This window comes from Condylostylus longicornis, unplaced genomic scaffold (assembly GCF_029603195.1).
Source record: "Condylostylus longicornis isolate FDR11 unplaced genomic scaffold, ASM2960319v2 ptg000135l, whole genome shotgun sequence".
Lineage (NCBI taxonomy): Eukaryota > Metazoa > Arthropoda > Insecta > Diptera > Dolichopodidae > Condylostylus > Condylostylus longicornis.
The window spans coordinates 14,914,904-14,934,152 of NW_026578103.1; the positions used below are offsets into that span (position 1 = coordinate 14,914,904).

The following is a 19,249-nucleotide window of genomic DNA, read 5'->3' on the forward strand; positions in this document are numbered from 1 at the left end:
GCTGGCCTACTATGACTTAAATGCATATCACCAATCAGCATTGTGTGTTTTTTCCCCTTTTTTACTCTATGGAGGAGGAAATTAGGATTGGTCACGGCTAGTCGCGGTTGGCAGAAATACAGGCCTGGACCATAAGAGAGAGTGACATGACAGCTGACGAATTTACACGTACAAGAATACGATCTTTAGAGAGTCCTTCTTAACATCATAAATCTCCCACAAGATCAACTTTTTTCACATTTTTACTTAGAAAAATTTAAAATTCAATCTTTTTCTATTTTACAAGTGTTTACATTTTTCAAATTTTGTGTTAATAAAACATGAAAAAATTGTTTTTAAAAAAAACCCTTCCAGGTTCTGTTAATTTTTTTAAGATTTTAATAAATGCTACACTACAAGAAAAAAAAATAGCGCAATTTTTTTTTTTCGAAGTATTTAGTCGATTTTGATGTATATTTTTAAATTTGAGGAAATGTACATTTAATATTAACGAGTTTTCTAATTTTATATACATATGTATCTCTCCCAGAATGCATACTTCTTATATAATCACATATATACATATATACATCCATATCTATATATTTTTCATGTGTATACTATATTAATTAAATTTATACATATGTTTCATAATTCATACAAATGATGGCATGTTAATTTTTTTGGATTAACATTCCATATATGTAATTCTTTTTAGGTATGTATGTGATTTTAGTTTTATTAGGAAGTATTTTCACATTGTTAGTAAGGCTAATTAACTGATTTACCTAAACTACTGCATCGAGAACTTTAAAACTTTTACAAGTTTCTTTATAATATTTTTATTATGTCTGTTTTTACATGGGGGACAACTTGAAACGACGCATTTTTTATAATGATTATAAAATTTTAAAAGCACTATAATGATTATAAAACTTAAAATAATACAAACAATTACAAACTTAAGTTCTAAATTAAAATCTAATAAAATTTTTTTTTATTCAGTGTATTAACATTTTTTACATTCAATTCTCTCAGATATGTTGCCTGACATGAAGGTACAAAATAATGCGAAAAAAACTTGAAAATATATTTAATCAAAATTATAGATAAATTTTCGGTAAAAATTGAGCTCTATCATGAAGGAAAACGCATAACATTAGATTTAAGAGAAAAAAATATTCGCCAACATTTAACAAAAAATTATTTTGTTTTCCGATCAATAATTTATACATGACATAAGTAAACATAATTTGTTTTAATTTCGAATAATTATGTATGTCGAAAGTAAAAATATGTGTGTCTATATATTTTTGAAAAATTAAAAATTTTTATTGAAAAGATAATTATAGTCATATTTCCTAACCATATTTGCAAACAGTTTTTGGCAACATTTTTTATGTTGTAAAAAAAACGAAAAAGCAACATATTTTATTATCTACATATGTACAATTAAATCGATGATATACACATATTACTAAAACGTTAAACTTGCAATGCTTTTTTGAATATCGTTGGGATTTTCAAAAAAAAAAAAAATATCGATACGATATATCGATCGGATGAGTGCTTTTTTGTTTATACTTGATACCCAACTCTCTTTGTACACGGTCTTTTTTACACGATTTTGAAATAACACGGTTCACAAAAAGCAAAAAATATGTTTTTTTTTACACGAATTATTTATTCTAACACGGTATTCAAAAAAATTTTTGTACACCCAGTTACAAAAAAAAAAAAAATAACTGGGGAGATTCCCAGAATTTTTTTAGTCGCACTTTATATTTGTCTGTTTTTCAAAATTGCGTTATCATTAAGAATGTAAACATAATTATATTTAAAAGTGTGTCGAAGAAAAAAATATTTGTTTGTTATAAGTTTTAGTGCCAATATAATTTCTGTTTCAATTTACTTACAACAAAATGGTAATATTATTGCGTAAATTTAATATTAATATGTTAGAATTATATTTTGTTTTTTATTTATTTTATACTTTTTTAATCATAATATGTTTGAACTGTATTTTGTTTTTGTTTTTAATATTAATAAACATTAAATATGTATACGTTTTTTTTCATTATAATAGTTGCTGGTTTTTAATATTATACTTTTTTGCAGGTCAACCTAAAACTCTTTTTTTGATCTTACACGGTTTTTTAAATTGTAGAACACATCCTCAATTTTAATATGAGTAGCATGTCTTTTTTTACACGATTTTTTGTTTACACGGTTTTCGTTGGAACGTATCTACCGTGTAAAAAAAGAGTTGGGTGTATTCTCAAAAAAATTACCGATTTATCGATATATACAGTATTTTGAATGCACATATACATAATTTAAAACGCTAATGTGGGTTTTGAACATTAGTCTTAAAAAGAATATACATATGTAGACCTCTTCTAACATTTAATTTATGCGAAACGCGTTTTTACATATGTACATCTACTTTTGAATTAAAAATCTTATAACATTTATGTTTGTGTATTTAATTTTTTTAACAAAATAGAGTTAATATAATTACTAAAGTGTGTCAATATTATATAAACACATATATTTTTTACTTTTTATGTTTTGTTTCAAAATTAGAAATAGATATGTAATCGCAAAACCACATTGTGTTATCATCGAGAAGCAGATAAAATCCTATCGTCAAAAATATGATATATACTTTCGAAAAGAGTACTAGTGCAGATTTCATAGAATTTATAAGTATGTACATTAAAATAGCTTCCGTCTTAGTTTTCTTTATTACTTTTTAAAAAAAAAGTAACTAAAGCTTTTTATACAGACGATAAAATCTACGACTTAATCTAATATGATCAAACTCTGTCTGATGGCAAATAATTGAAATTACTCTATTCTCATCGAATTTGCTGTCAGATTTTTCAAAGAAAAATGACGACAATTAATTTTTTGTAGTAATTCGAATCAGCGGTCAGTTGACTTTTGTTATGGTTACGATATTTGTAGCAAAATTATTAAATTTTAATACAAAATCTGTGCGCCATCAGACAATTACAGTTTGATGCGTAGCAGTAATTAGACTTTGTCTATGATTTAATTTTATATTTTTTCGTATTGTAGAATGGTATTTAAGAAATAGAAAAGATGGGAAGTATCGATAAGCTGATTAATCAGAATTTTAAATATCGAGTAAATATCGTTTAAAATTCTTCGATATATATCGATATATTTGATATGCTCGCCCCACATCGACTTTGAAAAAGTTTTCATTTCATCCAAATTATACCAAATACTTAGACGGCTGACAGATATACTTTGTTGGTTGTGTCAAGAAATATATATACATATACACATTATTGTTATTGAAAGAAAACAAGTCTTTTATTTTGGGTTAAGTTTTGAGTTTAGTGCATAAAGATTTTTCGAATTATTTCATAAATGTTACGATTACTTAGATTAAATATTCAGCAGATTGTGATTAAATCTAATCCAATACTAACTGTCCTGCCAAATAATAATGTAAATTTTTGTAGTGATGCTAATGAAGGAGCTTCCATAGAAGAATCGGAAGTTTTAAAAGTTAAAAATGAAAAGGATATAAAGGCTGATAGGACAAAATTAATACCCGTTGAACAAAGTATAAGATACCTAAAAAGTGCGGCTTATCAAGAAACTTATGGTACTTCAAATGTTTGGGAACAATATAGGTAAGTCTGTAGCACAGTATATGTAAGAAGCTATGAAAATTAACTGCTTTTCCTACAGACGAAATCATAAGGGTATGTATGCGCCTAGGAAAACTAGAAAGATGTGTATACGGGGCGGAAAGATTTCAACTGGAAACCCTTGTCCTATTTGCCGCGACGAATACCTTGTTCTGGATCACCGTAATGTAGATTTATTAAAACAGTTTATATCAGAGCACACCGGTGAGGTTTTAAGTTACACAAAAACTGGTTTATGCCAAAGAAGACATTTAGAATTGTTGGTTGCTGTAGAAAAAGCTATGGATTATGGATTTTTGACTTTTGACGTTCCATTTAGAGAATATGACTACACAGAATATTACAAATCTTAACATTTATATATGTAGAAAATATTAGTTGGAAAAACCAAAATAAAAGCAAATAAATTAAATAAATCTTAAATAAAGGTTTTCTGTCATTTTTTGTTGTTGAAGTTAATATATCCATATTTCTGTCAATCGTGATCATATCATGTATACAAATGCATATACAAAGTGTCAAACAAATCAACTCTAGGTTTATGTTTACAACATAATAATCTGCTTGCACACTAAAGTATAAATATTATGTTTATATACAGAGCTTTGAAATTTAAAAATTAATGTTTTTCCTATAATAGTTAAATAATTTTTGATAACGAGACAATGGAAATGGAAACTGCGACATTTGTTATTGTTGGTGGAGGTATAGCTGGTGTGTCTTGTGCTGAAGTTTTACTATTTTTATGTCCGAGCGCAAAAATTATTTTAATAACGCAGTCATCCTTAATCAAAGCCGTAAAAAATTTGATTCCTCTTGCAAAATCACTTACGAAGTTTGACGTGGAAGAGTGTTCAATTGATACATTAAAAGATAAAATTAAAGTTGTTATAGACACTGCAGAATATATTGATTCATCAAAAAGAGTTATAACAACGAAGCTGGGAAATACATATGAATATAATTATTTGTGCCTTTGTACTGGTGCAGATCCGAAACTCATTGAAAAAGACAACGAATACGTTATTGGGATCAGAGATACAGAATCAGTTTTAGAATTTCAAAAAAGAATAAAAAATTCGAAAAAAATAGTACTTGTCGGAAATGGTGGTATTGCGTCAGAAGTGGCATTCGAAGCGAAGAATATAATAATAGACTGGGTAATAAAGGATGAATATATATCATCAACATTTGTCGACCCTGGTGCAGCAGAATTTTTCCAAAATAAATTAAAAAATAAGAACAAGACAAGTGAAGAAACTGTTGCAAAACGAATGAGGTAAGGGCATTTTAATTTTTTTAAACATATTCTAATTATTCTAAAAACAAATATACTTAATTTAATTATATAATTTTAGGTATTCGGAAGAAAATTTGATGTTTTCGAAAAAAAAAGGTGCTGCTTTAGGGCCAGATTGGCATAGAAAAATTGATATAGCAGGAACTTTGGAGGATTTACCAGAATCTGTTAAAATTCATTATAAAGTGGAAGTGGTAAAAATTGAAAAAACTAAAAATTGTGAAAATCCCTTTCCTTTAAAAGTCACTTTAAGTAACAATGAAGTAATTTATGCTGATTTCGTTGTATCAGCTACAGGAGTTAATCCCAGCATATCTTTTAAATGTGATAAAGAGTTTAAACTAGGTCCAGATGGCGGAATTTGCGTTGATGAACTGCAACGTACCAATTTAAATTTCATATACGCCGCTGGTGATATATGTTGCGCCAGTTGGGATTTATCCGATGACTGGTTTCAAATGCGTCTATGGACTCAAGCAAGACAGATGGGTGCCATGGCTGGAAAAGCAATGGCAGCAGCTTTCCAAGGAGAAACGGCTACGCAAGACTTTTGCTTCGAACTCTTTGGCCATGTTACAAAATTATATGGATATCAAGTTGTACTTTTAGGAAGATATAATGGGCAAGGTTTAGATAAGAATTATGAAATTCTGTTACGTGTGACACCTGACAAGGAATATATAAAATTTGTTTTACATAATGGAAAGTTAAAAGGGGCATTATTGATAGGGGAAACAGGTCTGGAAGAAACTTGCGAAAACTTAATTCTCAATAAATTAGATTTAACGCCATACAAAGAAGATTTATTGGATCCAAATATAGATATTGAAGATTATTTTGATTAAAATTTAAATTTTTTAGGAAACCTCGTATTTTCGTTTATAAAAAAAACTGGTTTTTGCTATAAACCCAATTTTATTTTCGTTATGAAACTATTTATTTTTTTACTTTGAAATTTGCGAAATGTGTTTGGTAATTTTTGAATAAAAAATATTTGATTTTAAAACATTATGTAAATTTTCTTATACTTTACTATCTTCTTTTATATAAAGGGAATTAAAGTTCTGCAATATTAGCTCAAATATATACGATAAATTAAATAATAAATCAATCATAACTTACTTTTTATTTCAACAAATTATTAATTGTTAAGTTCTAAGGCCTACATGCAATCATAATTAAATTGATTAAATTTTAATTAAAAAAATACTTAAAATATTCCTAGATTTTTATCAATTTTTATTGTATGTAATTAAAAACATGTCCTTTCTTTTACAATAAATACATAGTTCGCAACATTACATTGTAGCATTTAAAATAAAATTCATTTTCTATTCAATTACAAATTAAATATATAAGTGACCTGATAGAAATTTGAAAAAAAAATTACATGTTCTTGCTTATTTAAATCTTTTTTTAAATCAAATATTTGAAAACTTCTTTGGTTTTAAAAATAAAATACACAAAAACTCATAGGCAAATTACATTAAAATAAAACTAAAAACATTCTAATTATTACCAAAAATTTTCATTGAAGAGAGAAAACAAAAAATATGATGCACTTCAAATTCAGACAAGTTTCTTATGGAAATTTATAAATCTAATTAGAAATATCATAAATTTTTTAAAATATTATATAACCTCATATGTTTACGAAAATTTAATTCTTATTTATTTAGAATTTGGAATATTTTTAAACTTTATTACTACGTGTTCTTCGTTTTCTTGTTCCCTCTGGAGACGGTTGCAAATTTGAATCCTACAATATAAAAATTTTTTAACATACTATTCTCAATATATGCAAAAATTCTTACATCAATATTTTCTATTTTAGCTTCAGTTGTATCATTTTCTTCGTTTTCAATATTTTCCTCATCTTCTTGTTCTTCTTCTTCTTCTTCACTGTTATTTTCAGTATCTCCAGCTTTACTATTTACTTCTAAATCAGACTTTTTACTTTTAAGACTAGAGATTTCAGATTCTCGTATTTCTGCCTCGGTTTGTTTTATTTGTTCAGCTTCTTTCTCTTCATCATCTGGTGTAACTTCATCTGTTTTTTTTGCCCTACCTGCAGCAATTTTTTCATCTTCCTCCTAAATAAAACACATATTACTAGAAACATTTTTCGTTTATATTATAATTTAAATTAAATTTTTATTTAAGCAATAAAATAGTTGGCGTTACAAATCAAAAATATTACCTTACTTGATGCGCAACATAAAGAATATATTGTAAATGATAATGGTGTACCTACAACTAAAATATAAACTCCCCATAACCAGGGATTTTCATTGGAATAACTGATAAATCTATTTAGGAATGTTTGCTGAAAAATACAATGAATTAAATATATTTTAGCGATACATTAGAAATAAATATTATACACATTTAGTGAACAAGAAGTTAAAAAATCCTATATAATTAATTATATACATAGAATATTTAGAACATTTGGCTATCTAAATAATTGCAAACGCACAATGAAATTAACATCTTTATTCAATTATTTCCAATTAATTTTCAATTAAATTTTTTTAAATAAAACAAAATTGTTTTCCGAAAAAAGTTATCAAATTAAAATGCTTTTTTCGTTTTAAGATTAAAGATGGTCAATTGATAAATTAATAATTTTTATCATTTTTTACTTAATTATTTCCGTACAAAGATTTTTATGATTTTCGACGACCATTTCGACTTTTAAACCGATGTCTTTGGTTTAGCATTTTTAAATTAAAATTTAAATTCAGTTAGTAAATTGTTCATTGAAGATAATTTCATCGACCAATAACGTACATGTACATAACTAGAGTAGGTATCAAAGTTTAGTAAATAATAAACCCCGACTTTAATAAATGGCTTCACACATTTTAATTCACTTTAATTACGTATTGATTAACATATGTTATTGTTTTTTAGAACTTTCCTTTAAGTAGTTTTTTTCCGAGACGAAAGCTTGGAGTAATCGTAAAAATTACTGAAAAAAAGCATCATAAGAAAAAGAAAAAACATTTAAATAGAACAATGAAATTGAGAAAAAGTTCTTATCTTTTTATTTTTATGAATTTATATAATAGTATATTCTGAATTTATAAGTTCAGTATAAAGCATCATCGTTAGCATAATGTATAAAATAGCAATAATTTTAACGATTTTACTTTTTTATTTAAAATTTTCGATTTCTCATGAATTTACTTTCACTCAATTGAAAACATGCCAAGAATATCAAGTTAACGATTCATTTTATAAAGAATTTTTTAAGGTCGATAATTTAGAGCAAAACAATAGATCAGAAAACGAACTTATAAGACTTAATTTTTTTACATTAACATTAATGGATGCCCATATTTTACTATCAGAAACCGATTCACCACAGTTGAGCGACAAGGTTTATGATATAGGTGAAATATATAGAAAGCAATGAAATTTTAATGTAATAATTTTAATTAATTGAAATAATTTTGGTAGTAATTGGAGCTGGACAAAATACCTATTCAACTATAAGAGCGAAGTTGAATTCTGATGGAGTTGCACGAGTCGATGGTTCAATAAATTTTGATCCTTGGATCCCAACACCAATTGAGATTAGTCAAACAATAGGTTTTAACCTGTTCAAATTTTTTTAAGTTGTTGTTAAATTAAAGTAATTTATTTCAGATGGTAAATTAACAGTATTGATATTTAACGAGGAATATATCAGTTTTATTGACAATAATCCATTATTAATTAATTTTGTTAGTTTTAAATCATATGGGGGAATACCAGCTAAGTGGTTTTATGATTGCAAATTTAACGGGCATGGTAACAAATGTTTATAATTTTATAATTTATCAATTTTTATTACATTTAAAAAAATTTTGCTTCTTTAATACTTTTTCAAGAATATGACATTACAATGGAGAATAGAAAAATTTCAGATATGGAACGTCTGGAGCATTATTTATTTACAGAATACGATCCATACAATAAACCATTGAATTTAAACAAGTTAAATATTATATTTCACATAAATGGAGCTTTTCATGATGAGAAAAAATCTATTTTGAAAACGCGTATTTCAATAAAAATGGTAGAATTATTTAAATATATTCAGATTTCGTTAATATTAATTATTAAAGTTCATATAAAAATTTATACAGATTTGGGAAGATTCAAGATTAAAATGGAACTCTTCTGAATTTGGGGATATCAATATAATAACGGGTACAGAATATAATATATGGTTACCAATTTTGGTGATATATAAGTATAAAAAATATAAAATATTACAAGTTTTTTATTTATATGTATTTTACAAAAAATTTTAGTGGGGCTGAAAGTACTCATAAGGGTGTCTCACTCAGAGGAGTTAAACAAAAAATTTTTGAAAATGGAAAAATTGAGATAGAGGCTAAAAACACTGAAATATCCACTTGGTGTGAGAGCGCTTCAAATTGGCCTTTTATGAATTTATCATGCGAAATAAGAATAGGAGAAGCACACGAAAATGTTCGTTTATGTTATAACAAGAATTCTAATTTAAATTTTCTGCCTGTAAATAGTTTTATTTTTTGGAGAGTAAATAATTATACATCTTTAGACAAATTGGATAAAACCGACTTAGTCGTAGAATTTCTTCTAAAGAAAAATAAAAATTTCTATTTATGTGTTTATTATCCTCCAATATTTAGTAAATTTTAAAATAATTTTATGCAAATATTTATTTTAATATGTATTTCGTTTTTAGCCTCAATAACTTTTATTATACTATCATTTATTTTAAAAGAAGAAAAACGTGGACTCGTTAACCTTTTAGCAATTGTAATTGTTTTAACATCGCTCTTATTTTTGTCAAAACATACTACAAATTATTCCAAATCATCATTGGGTAAAAGAATTTATTTATAGAATAATTAAACGAATTTATACAACATTTAATATAATTTTTAGTTGATTTGTATATTGGTGTTTCAATTATATCAACTTTTACATATTTTCTACATGTTCTTATATTGTGCTTAAAAAATTTCTCACCATTGTTAAGCCCAAGTGAATGGTTGTTGAGAGTTATTTATAGCCGCATTATTAGATTTTTCCTTGGAATGAATTTTACTAAAGTAAGAATATTTTTTTCTAGGATATATTCATATATAAATTTTTTAACTATTTTGTTTTTATTTGCAGTGCGATTACGTTGACGTTCACGCCAACCCATGGAAATTGTTGGCAGAAGTCATAAACAGAATAAGCTTGATATTTGTTCTTTTGGCCTTTACTGTTACAATTTGCAAAAACATATGATATACTTAAGATTACTAAGGTTGTATACATGGTTTCATTAGCATACTTTTATGTAACACACAAGGGACATTTAAAATTTTGGATTTTGAACTAGTTTTATAGCAGTTTTGTTTTACGTTATTTTGCAACTAATTAAAGAAAGTTTGCAGCAATGTTTGTTTGTTCTAGCATATAATTAAACACTGCTTAAAGTCTAAAACTACCAATGTTATTAATAATAATTGAATAATGTTATTTGGAGTATACATACATACTATATTTATTTTAAATCTAGCATATTAATGCTTTCTTGTATTCGATTTTTAAAAAAATTTTTTATGTTAATTCCACAAAAATCGTTACCTTTTTTGCATTTCTTAAAAACCGGGCATATAAACCAAATGGTATGGCAACATATGTAAAATACAGAGCCCACCACCAAGGTTTATAATTCATATGACGCATTAGCCTTCCCCACCAGGTTTTCTTTTAATTTTTTTAATCATTTTGATTTGATTGTCATTACAAATTATAATGTTATTTCATATATAAAGACTTAATTAATTTACTACTTACCGATGCTTTATCTAGATATTTTTTCTTCAAATCAAAAGTTTTAGAGGCGTATTCATCAGCTAAACTTATCTCATCAGTAATTAGAATATTGTCGAAAAGAATGTCACTAGACATGGACCACAATTCTATACCAACAGCAGCCTAATTAGATATTTTGTTTGAGAAAATTCTTATTTTATATGTACATGGATTGCGCTCTCAATATACTTACAATTGGCGTCAATTTAAATGGTTCTAGATCTTCATAAAAATCAGGATTTAAAATTTTACGTGGGCTCCATTTTCCTTGATAATTAGGATTTTCTATCATTGGTGGGCGCCATTTGCCTTTATACTCTGGATTCGTTATCAAAAGCGGACTCCATTCACCACATCCAACTGCTTTTTCGCATGCAGGGTTGTCGATTAAGGGAGCCTCCCATTCACCGTCAATACTAATATCCCAATCTTCTGGCTTACTCGCACTTGGATCTAAATAAATCTTAATTTATATATATTTCAAAAAACGTCCTCTGTTACCTGGTATCATTTCTGGCTCATCATCTAACCAACCGTCAGGTTTTACAGCATTAGGATCAGGTATTTTTGGTGGAGCATCCTCGTCCCAATCTTCTGGTTTTTTCGCGTCAGGATCTGGAATCTTTATTTAATTTCATAAAATATATTAAATGACAAAATTATAAATAAATATACTTTTTCCCTTTCATCCCAATCTTTGGGCTTTTCATCAGTTGGATCGTCAATTTCGCGAGGAGGGTTTACAGGCGGTGTGAAATCAGTTAAAAGTGAACCTTCGTTTACAACTTTGTGGTCAACACTTATTTGGTATGTGTTATCCGGTTTTATTAAAAGTCTATATAAATGTGGCATTTTATCTTTAAAAAGTTCTTCTAGTCTTTCCCTAAACGAAAAAAAGAATAATAAAGTAAAAAACATGTTAAAAATAAAATCGATAAACTGTGTTCAAAAATGCAGAAGATGAAAGGTGACGTAATACTCACTTTGACTTACGACAATGTTTTTCGGATATTGTACCGTTAATTGGATTAACATGCCGAAATATAAAATGTAATTTTATGTCATTTCCACATTTGTCAGGCCCAAACATAATAGTATATGGTGTTTTGTCATTGAACTAAATAAGGACCATAATTAAAAACTTAACATAAATAAATATTACAATACAAAAAAAACCTTGGTTAAATCATCGGTATCTGCAGATTTTGATAACAGCTTCAAGTAAGACCCCCCGCATTCTTGTCCATCTTGTAAAGTTACTTCGTACTGAACAACAAAAGGTTTGCTTTTAAAAATGAAAGGACGATATAGTTTTGAAGAAATCGCAGCGTGTTTTGCTTTAGATTTCAATACAAGTCCTAAATCGTTTTTCCAAAGTGGTCTTTTGGGAAGCTCTAATTCCCATAACCCGTCATATTTTGAAATAGCATCGTCTATATCATCTTTTTTTGCCATTGATTTTATCCAATTTCTTGAGAAACTATTTAGATCATCAAAATGCTCCCCAAAGAAAAATCGATTAACATCGAAATTTTCACTCACATAATCACCGAAATCTTCCATTTCATCATTGTTTTCTTCTGCCTCATCTACAGAATTTGCATTCGCTTCTTCCTATAAAAATTGAATAAATATTTACCTACATTATTTACTTTACAAAAAAGTTTTATTAATTCAACAATTCATTTTTAATGAATATTTTAACAGAAATAGTTTTATATGTATGAAAGTAGGTAGGTGGGTAGAGCCTACATTATCTAATTAAAATATTTCTTCCGAAATCACATTTTTTATGTTTTTAAAATTGAAAAATATTTATTATAGATATGAGCATGTAATTAATAGATTAAGTTATCTAAATGTTAAGTACAATTTAAACAATAAAAGTACACATCATCTTTTCATTCAAAATGCATACATATAACCTCAATGTAATATGTACTATCATTTAAAATTTGCAATTTTCTACTTACATCTACTTCCACAATACCGTCATCTCCAGATCCAGATTGAGATTCAACTTTTTCTATATGTCCATAAACCGCTGCCAATATAAATAAAATTGGGGCCAAAGTGAATAATAAACTCCGCCTCATAGTGAAGTTTTATTTTCTGCAATTTAAATTCATTAATTGTATATAAAGCGGCTTTAATAGGATTGATTAACCTAATTAAATTTTGTTGTAGAATAAAAATAAAAAGTCAACCTAATCTCGTTTTTTAAACGCAATCTACTTAAACATATTAAAATAAATAAATAAAAACATTTAACCTCACGATAAATTATATGTATGTATATTTCCTATCAAAGTAAAAAATTCGAATTGTAAAAAACACCAAAAAAATTACTTTTTCATGAAATGAAATATGAATAAAATGATTAATGACGGCTCATGGAGTCATGTTCATGTAGTGACATATGAGAAAAATGAGTTTGAATTTGACATTTCGGTAATAGAACTGTATAGTGGTCCATCTTCAATATTTTTTTTTGAAAAAATTTAAATTTTCAACACCAATGCTTCCACTTTTTGGTTTATGGATAGAGAGAGGTCTGAGTGGAAAGAAAATTTAAGTAACAAGAATGAGAATGTTCTTTTACGAGACAAAAAATAAATACTAACTCACTTAAATTTTAATAAATAATAAGGTTGAGATTACTTTTAGAATAATTGGATAAAAAAATAACTCAGTTATTTTTTGAAAATATTAAAGTAAATGTTAAAGTTAATACGACTTGTCAAAAAATTAAATCATATTACGGTATCGTATTATTATTTAATTGAGAATAAAAATTTGGAATTATGCCCTTTTTTCTTGCAAAGTTTTTTTTTCCTTTTTCCATTTTTTAAAAATTATTTACGATTTTTTTTAAAGCAAAAATACATTTTTAAAACATTTTTGTTTTATTTTTTTTTTCTCAAGAGTTCATTTATAATTCACACTAATGTCATAACTTTGCACAGAATTTTTTTGTTTATAATTTATCAAGGACGGCGTACTTTTTTGAAAAAAAAAAAAAAAATATTTGGTATTTAATGTAAATTTCAGTATGACAGTGCTTGGAGCACTGAGTCAAGAGACTTACCTGATGTTTTTGGTTTCACTATCTGCTTTTTCAAGGTATGATTTTTTACTGAGTGTAAGCGTGATGGAAAGAAAGTTCTACTTCCATTAGTATTTCTAATTCGTTGTACGAGAGCTGCCACTGTTAACAAAATTAATGGGCCAAATTTTCAAATAAGAGGTTCTAAATGGATAATATCGTGAATTTGAAAACAAAAACGTTTATTTGTAGTTAGCTTTTAAATTTTTTTTTTTTTTATTTTAATTTTAACATTAGGTTACGTTATTGGCCAGCTGAATTAAGTCTGAAAACTTTTTAGTACATGTATAAAGTTTCAAGTGAAATCTTCAGCAAAACATACATATATGAATTCAAGTTACAATACCAAAGACTTTTACAAGTAAGTTTTCAAGACTTGTACAAGTAAATTTGCGACATTTTACAAGTAAAACATAGTGTAATGCAAATGACCTATATACTAATATTAAAGGTCTTTTGTCTATCATATTTTTCTAATTAAATTTTATATAAAAAACCTTTAAAAAAAAAGAAAAATTAAAGTTTTCTTTATGATTGAGAAATTTGGCCAAATATGACTAATTGCGGAAAATGGGCCGGCCCAAAAATTTGCGGTTGAAATATTTTTTTCAGTATTATTTCTGATTCTCATTTTATTTAGTATGTATGTATTTAAAATTTAATTCTTTCAATTACTTTTTAAATAAAATTTCTTATTCGAAATTTTTTCTCTTTAACTTAGTACCATTACTATTTCAATTTTCATTTGGAAGACGTTAAAAATTGCAATTTTTTTTTAAAGGTATTTTTCAAACAAATGTGCCTATAGATTTTTTTAAAATTTGAATTTTAAATAAAAAAAAACATATATAAAATCAATAGAGCTAAAAATATCAACCAATTTTTTTTCAAAAATTACTTTCGTGAGAAATTCAAATATGTAAATTAATTTTTCTTTTTTATATTTGTAAAATTTCAGTTTGAATTCCAAGTTAAAAGAAAAATGTTGAATGAATTAATATTCATCAATTTTTTTTATTAAAGTCGTTTTTAATTCTCAATTCAAAGTATGAAATTTTATGGTAGATGAAAAAAAGTTAACCATCTACTTGGATATTTAAACTTACGTATCTAACCATCGCATATATAAAATCCATTATATTTTTGTAATTAGTTTACACGAAATCAGAATAAGAAGTAGGATATGCAGTTCAAAAAGGCCTCAAAAGAAATTGAAAACCACAGAGTGGACTTACCTGTTAAAAGTGTATATTTTGTTTTTAATAAATGAAAAAGATTATTGATGTAATGGATTGTTATGAAAAAATTTTGAATTTTTGAATAACAACCCAGTACCAAACTGAGCTATTAATTGAACCCCAAACTGAAAACTAAAATACCTTTTAATAATCCCATTATCTCAAGTGACTCGATTAACAGAATATTAGTGTATATCAATTTTTTAATAAACTCCTTCAGGAAACAAAAATAAAAAAATACCTATTTTAAATATCAATAAATAATAAACCCCGAGAATAGTTTATTTAGTAAATAGCTTGATTAGGTAATAACAGTTTATCTTTTGGATAACGTCAAACTATATGTATATATATGTTAAGATCAATACATACATTGTTTTAAAAAATTAAAAATTTTTAGTGAAAAAATTTCAAGGGATGGAGCTTATTATTTTTCAGTTAAGATAACTAATTACAGCCAACTTTGTGAAGCGACCTAATAAAAAAGGAATGGAATATTAATTTTAATGATAAAGAAAAAACCATTATTTTTATTGTAAATCATTTTAAGCGGTACGTTTATTATTTTTTTGCCGTAAATGTAAATTGTTTTACTTAATATTTAATTTTAAAGTACATTTTTTCAATTTTAGTTTTCTTTTTTATTATGTAACACAATAATTAACTACTTGTAAATAAGTAAGCAACTCCTAGATTAAAATATATTACCATAACGCTTATATTAATAATTTCTAAAATAATATATTTTTAATTAATTAAAGTATTTTACTTAAAGAAACAATTTTAATTTTAATAGGGGCAACTTAAAGTTCTATACATATAATATTCGTGATAGACTGAGTTAAATAAAAAATTAAAAAAAAAATAAGTATTAAATATACATATATCTTTAAAATGTAGAAATACCTAATACTTTTTCTTGCGCTTTCTTGTACTCAAGTTTGTATAGGAAATTCTTTAACTTTAATATATTTATGTAAGTATTAATGGGTTTCTTTTTATGAAATTATTACTTTTAAACTTGTACATTATAACAGAAAAAAATTCTTATTTTATATTTTATTCAAACTCAAACACGTAAACGTAAATATGTGCAAATTATTTAATAAAAAGAAAATAATTACAGAAATAAAAATCGTTGTTTATATTTATACAAATTTAAGGTTATAATGTAGTAAAAGAAATCTGGTTAATTCAAACCGAATGGCAGGAAACTTTAAAAATAAATTAATATTCTCCGAAGAATATTTTTCTTTTTTGTAATTAATTTAATTAACTCGAATATTTTTAGTCCTATATTTTAATTAAAATACGACAAGTGTTCTGCGCATATTTCATATTATTTATAATATAGTATGTACAATGGTAACCAAAATAATTCAAACAGTAAAACTTTTATTTTTTCTAAATTTTGTTTTTTTTTTTATTAAAATAAAAAGAATTATAAAAAATAAGAATAACTTAATGTTTTTTTCTTGAATTAAAATTTTACAAATTATAAAAAAAAAACTAATTTCGGTATAAACTTAAGTTAATTAATATTCGATTATAAGAAAATAATAATTTGTAATTTAATATTTCTTCATAGAAAAATTATAAAATGATTAAATTACTTTAATTATGATTAAAGTAATTTAATATATAAATTAAAGGGAAACGTCATAACTCATAATATTATAAATCAATAATATTACAATTGCATTAAATTATACATAAGATAAAAATGGCGTGTAATTTTTCATAGTTTATCTTTTAATTTAAAAATAAATATTCTTTTTGAAAAAATATGACAAACTGTAATTATAGCTATTATTGAAACATTAAACAATTTTAAAAGAAAAAAGAAAAGCAAAGGCGTTTTATATGCTTTTAATACAATTTAAAATGTTATTTTTAATATAATTTAATATTATGTTTACAAAACAGAATTTAATTAATATATAATTACGTTATTATCTTAATATATTAACTCAGAACGGAAAAACTAATAATTCAAAAATAATGGAAATTTTTAAAAATTAAGAAATTTTTGAAAATTAAGAATTTTTTTTTTTTTAATGTTTATATAATATAATTATTAAAATTTATTATAATTTATAACTATTTTTTATAATTTAATTTAATTTATTTTAATTTTACCCTAAACATTTTTCTTTATTATATGTATACTGTTTTTATTTTCTATATATAACCAGTTTCTTCTCAGTAATTTAAAAATTATGTAATTTTGTAAAAATTTGTAATTATGTAACGTTTTCAGTGAATGCTATTTAGCATAAGGGTTTGTATTTTGCAGTTTTTTTTAATTGTTTCGTTTACTTTTGAAGAATCCGATCTATTTTCATATATTTTAAATATATATGTATGTATGTACATTTTTCTAGACATAGTTAGTCTTTGAAAAATTAAATGCAAAATGTCTTCACATTGAATTTAAATTAATAACATTACAATTAAAATGGGAAGATGACATTCAATGAGGCGTTGGTAATTTTAAGAAATTTTTTATTTCTCTCTAATAATATATCAAAAAATATTTTTTTTTCCAATTGTAATTCGTTTTATAGTAAAATTATTTAGAAAATGTTATGCGTGAAAGTTTTCAATTTTATTTTTATCAATATTTTGCAAGTACATACTGTTTAATATACGTTTAAAAGAGAAATTCGCAAATAAGATATATCTAACCTTGCCCTTTTCCACATACACATTTGTTATATAGAAGCATTATGTCTTCGTAGTTTAAAAAATTGTTACCCAATCAACTATTATTCTTTTATGGTTACATTCATGTTTTATTTTTTTTTTATTTAATTTTTTGTGTTTTTAATTTTAAACTTGCTATTTTCTTTTGTAAATAATTTTAATAAATTCTATATATATATTTATACCTATTATTTTAAATTAATATCATTTGATAACATTTTACATGCATAAACATTAGTATATAGTATGATTTACATAAGTGTTTTTTAAAATTCATTTGTTGTTGAAAATACAAAAAAAAAATAATTATAAAATATTTTATTAAAAATTATTTTGTATTTAAGTTACTGATTACTTGAGATATAAATTGAATATGTTACTTTTAATTAAAAAAAGTTAATATTGTTATAAAAAAATCATTTCTTTTTCACTTTAACATTAATGAGGTAGGTTGTTGAATACGTTTACAATTAATGAATTATTTTTAAAATTAAAATTTTTTTTATATGTATGTATATATTAATTATGACTGAGGTATTTTCATTTCATTGGAAGAGTTATTGCTGGAATGTTTTATATTGTGTAGCAAAATAAAATAAAAAAAAAAAACTTGTAAATACATTAGTGCACTTACATGTATCTAATTTATCTAGCTTGTATATAATTTTACATTATTTCCCTGCAGTATTAACTTTTTGAACTGACATTTATGCGTAGCTTAAAATGGCACAAATGAATTTTAAATTTTTTATATTTTTTTTTATTTTCTTAAATATTTTTTATCTTTTATTTTAACTTACAAAATAATAAATGTTAAAAATTATCTCTATTTTATTTCATTGCTTTTTTGTTTTTTTAATGTCTTCCCTAATTAATATTTTAGGTGACGATTATAATGGGATGAAGTTTTAATAAAAATTAAATATTTTTCATTTAAATATCACTGTACACTTTAATATTTCTAAGATTGTAAAAGAAATGGATGATTACACTTTGATTGAAGTCCATATATGGATTAATCAGAATTATAATGTAGATGACTGATTAGTATCGAGAAAAATTGAAAAATTTTCAATCACTTCAGTTATATTTCTAAAAAATATTGCCTTCTGTTTGTGTATTTTTTTTTTTATAATTTTTGTTTATGTCATATAATTTTTTTAACATCAAATCGTCAGAGTAATTATATTTTAAGTAGTAAACTTTATGATAATTTATATGATTCAATTTAAAAAAATTGATTTTTAAAAGGTTTCCAAATTTTTTTGAAATTAAATTGCTGATATTTTAATTTTAATATTTTTGCTCTAATAGTAGTTTTTTTTATACTTTTTTACTTCTAAGTTATCTTTTAAAAATCGTATATTATTTGGCGTATACA

The 19,249-nt window shown here is 24.8% G+C and overlaps 4 protein-coding genes across 8 annotated transcripts; 3 read left to right on the top strand and 1 right to left on the bottom strand.

The window, feature by feature from the left end:
- Window positions 1–3,239: 3,239 nt before the first annotated feature.
- LOC129615036 (28S ribosomal protein S18b, mitochondrial) lies at window positions 3,240–4,101 on the top strand. Its single transcript, XM_055530084.1, has 2 exons — window positions 3,240–3,650; window positions 3,709–4,101. The coding sequence occupies exons 1-2, from the start codon at window positions 3,382–3,384 to the stop codon at window positions 4,019–4,021; spliced, it is 582 nt and encodes a 193-aa protein (XP_055386059.1). The 5' UTR covers window positions 3,240–3,381; the 3' UTR covers window positions 4,022–4,101.
- Window positions 4,102–4,139: 38 nt separating this feature from the next.
- On the top strand, window positions 4,140–6,070 carry LOC129615034 (pyridine nucleotide-disulfide oxidoreductase domain-containing protein 1). Of its 2 annotated transcripts, XM_055530083.1 has the most exons (3): window positions 4,140–4,244; window positions 4,309–4,947; window positions 5,027–6,070. In XM_055530083.1, the coding sequence occupies exons 2-3, from the start codon at window positions 4,334–4,336 to the stop codon at window positions 5,811–5,813; spliced, it is 1,401 nt and encodes a 466-aa protein (XP_055386058.1). In that variant the 5' UTR covers window positions 4,140–4,244; window positions 4,309–4,333; the 3' UTR covers window positions 5,814–6,070. The 2 variants fall into 2 exon arrangements, with proteins under 2 accessions (XP_055386058.1, XP_055386057.1); XM_055530082.1 differs by having other exon boundaries at window positions 4,200–4,947.
- Window positions 6,071–6,342: 272 nt separating this feature from the next.
- Window positions 6,343–13,220, bottom strand: LOC129615032 (calnexin). Of its 4 annotated transcripts, none has more exons than XM_055530078.1 (11): window positions 13,091–13,220; window positions 12,792–12,930; window positions 11,995–12,432; window positions 11,802–11,935; window positions 11,494–11,701; window positions 11,320–11,440; window positions 11,012–11,271; window positions 10,801–10,941; window positions 7,169–7,294; window positions 6,783–7,061; window positions 6,343–6,727 (listed from the first exon to the last, which is right to left on the bottom strand). In XM_055530078.1, exons 2-11 carry the CDS (start codon window positions 12,912–12,914, stop codon window positions 6,662–6,664), a joined length of 1,896 nt encoding a protein of 631 aa, XP_055386053.1. In that variant the 5' UTR covers window positions 12,915–12,930; window positions 13,091–13,220; the 3' UTR covers window positions 6,343–6,661. The 4 variants fall into 4 exon arrangements, with proteins under 4 accessions (XP_055386053.1, XP_055386054.1, XP_055386052.1 ...); XM_055530079.1 differs by having other exon boundaries at window positions 13,168–13,186; XM_055530077.1 differs by having other exon boundaries at window positions 12,986–13,122.
- Window positions 7,303–10,574, top strand: LOC129615033 (neuronal acetylcholine receptor subunit alpha-2). The gene is made up of 9 exons (XM_055530081.1): window positions 7,303–8,366; window positions 8,434–8,565; window positions 8,623–8,766; window positions 8,847–9,034; window positions 9,105–9,211; window positions 9,273–9,634; window positions 9,692–9,832; window positions 9,895–10,061; window positions 10,129–10,574. Exons 1-9 carry the CDS (start codon window positions 8,090–8,092, stop codon window positions 10,243–10,245), a joined length of 1,635 nt encoding a protein of 544 aa, XP_055386056.1. The 5' UTR covers window positions 7,303–8,089; the 3' UTR covers window positions 10,246–10,574.
- Window positions 13,221–19,249: the final 6,029 nt, after the last annotated feature.

Excerpts from the sequence above, each read along its gene's own strand:
- LOC129615033 (XM_055530081.1), top strand. The coding sequence starts at position 8,090 with ATGTATAAAATAGCAATAATTTTAACGATTTTACTTTTTTATTTAAAA. Across the intron at positions 8,566-8,622 it reads TGAGATTAGTCAAACAATAG|ATGGTAAATTAACAGTATTG; the intron begins GTTTTAACCTGT and ends AATTTATTTCAG. Across the intron at positions 9,833-9,894 it reads TTATTCCAAATCATCATTGG|TTGATTTGTATATTGGTGTT; the intron begins GTAAAAGAATTT and ends TATAATTTTTAG.
- LOC129615036 (XM_055530084.1), top strand. The coding sequence starts at position 3,382 with ATGTTACGATTACTTAGATTAAATATTCAGCAGATTGTGATTAAATCT. Across the intron at positions 3,651-3,708 it reads AATGTTTGGGAACAATATAG|ACGAAATCATAAGGGTATGT; the intron begins GTAAGTCTGTAG and ends CTTTTCCTACAG.
- LOC129615032 (XM_055530078.1), bottom strand. The coding sequence starts at position 12,914 with ATGAGGCGGAGTTTATTATTCACTTTGGCCCCAATTTTATTTATATTG. Across the intron at positions 11,441-11,493 it reads ATTGGGATGAAAGGGAAAAA|ATTCCAGATCCTGACGCGAA; the intron begins GTATATTTATTT and ends AATTAAATAAAG. Across the intron at positions 10,942-11,011 it reads CATTTAAATTGACGCCAATT|GCTGCTGTTGGTATAGAATT; the intron begins GTAAGTATATTG and ends ATATCTAATTAG.
- LOC129615034 (XM_055530083.1), top strand. The coding sequence starts at position 4,334 with ATGGAAATGGAAACTGCGACATTTGTTATTGTTGGTGGAGGTATAGCT. Across the intron at positions 4,948-5,026 it reads ACTGTTGCAAAACGAATGAG|GTATTCGGAAGAAAATTTGA; the intron begins GTAAGGGCATTT and ends ATATAATTTTAG.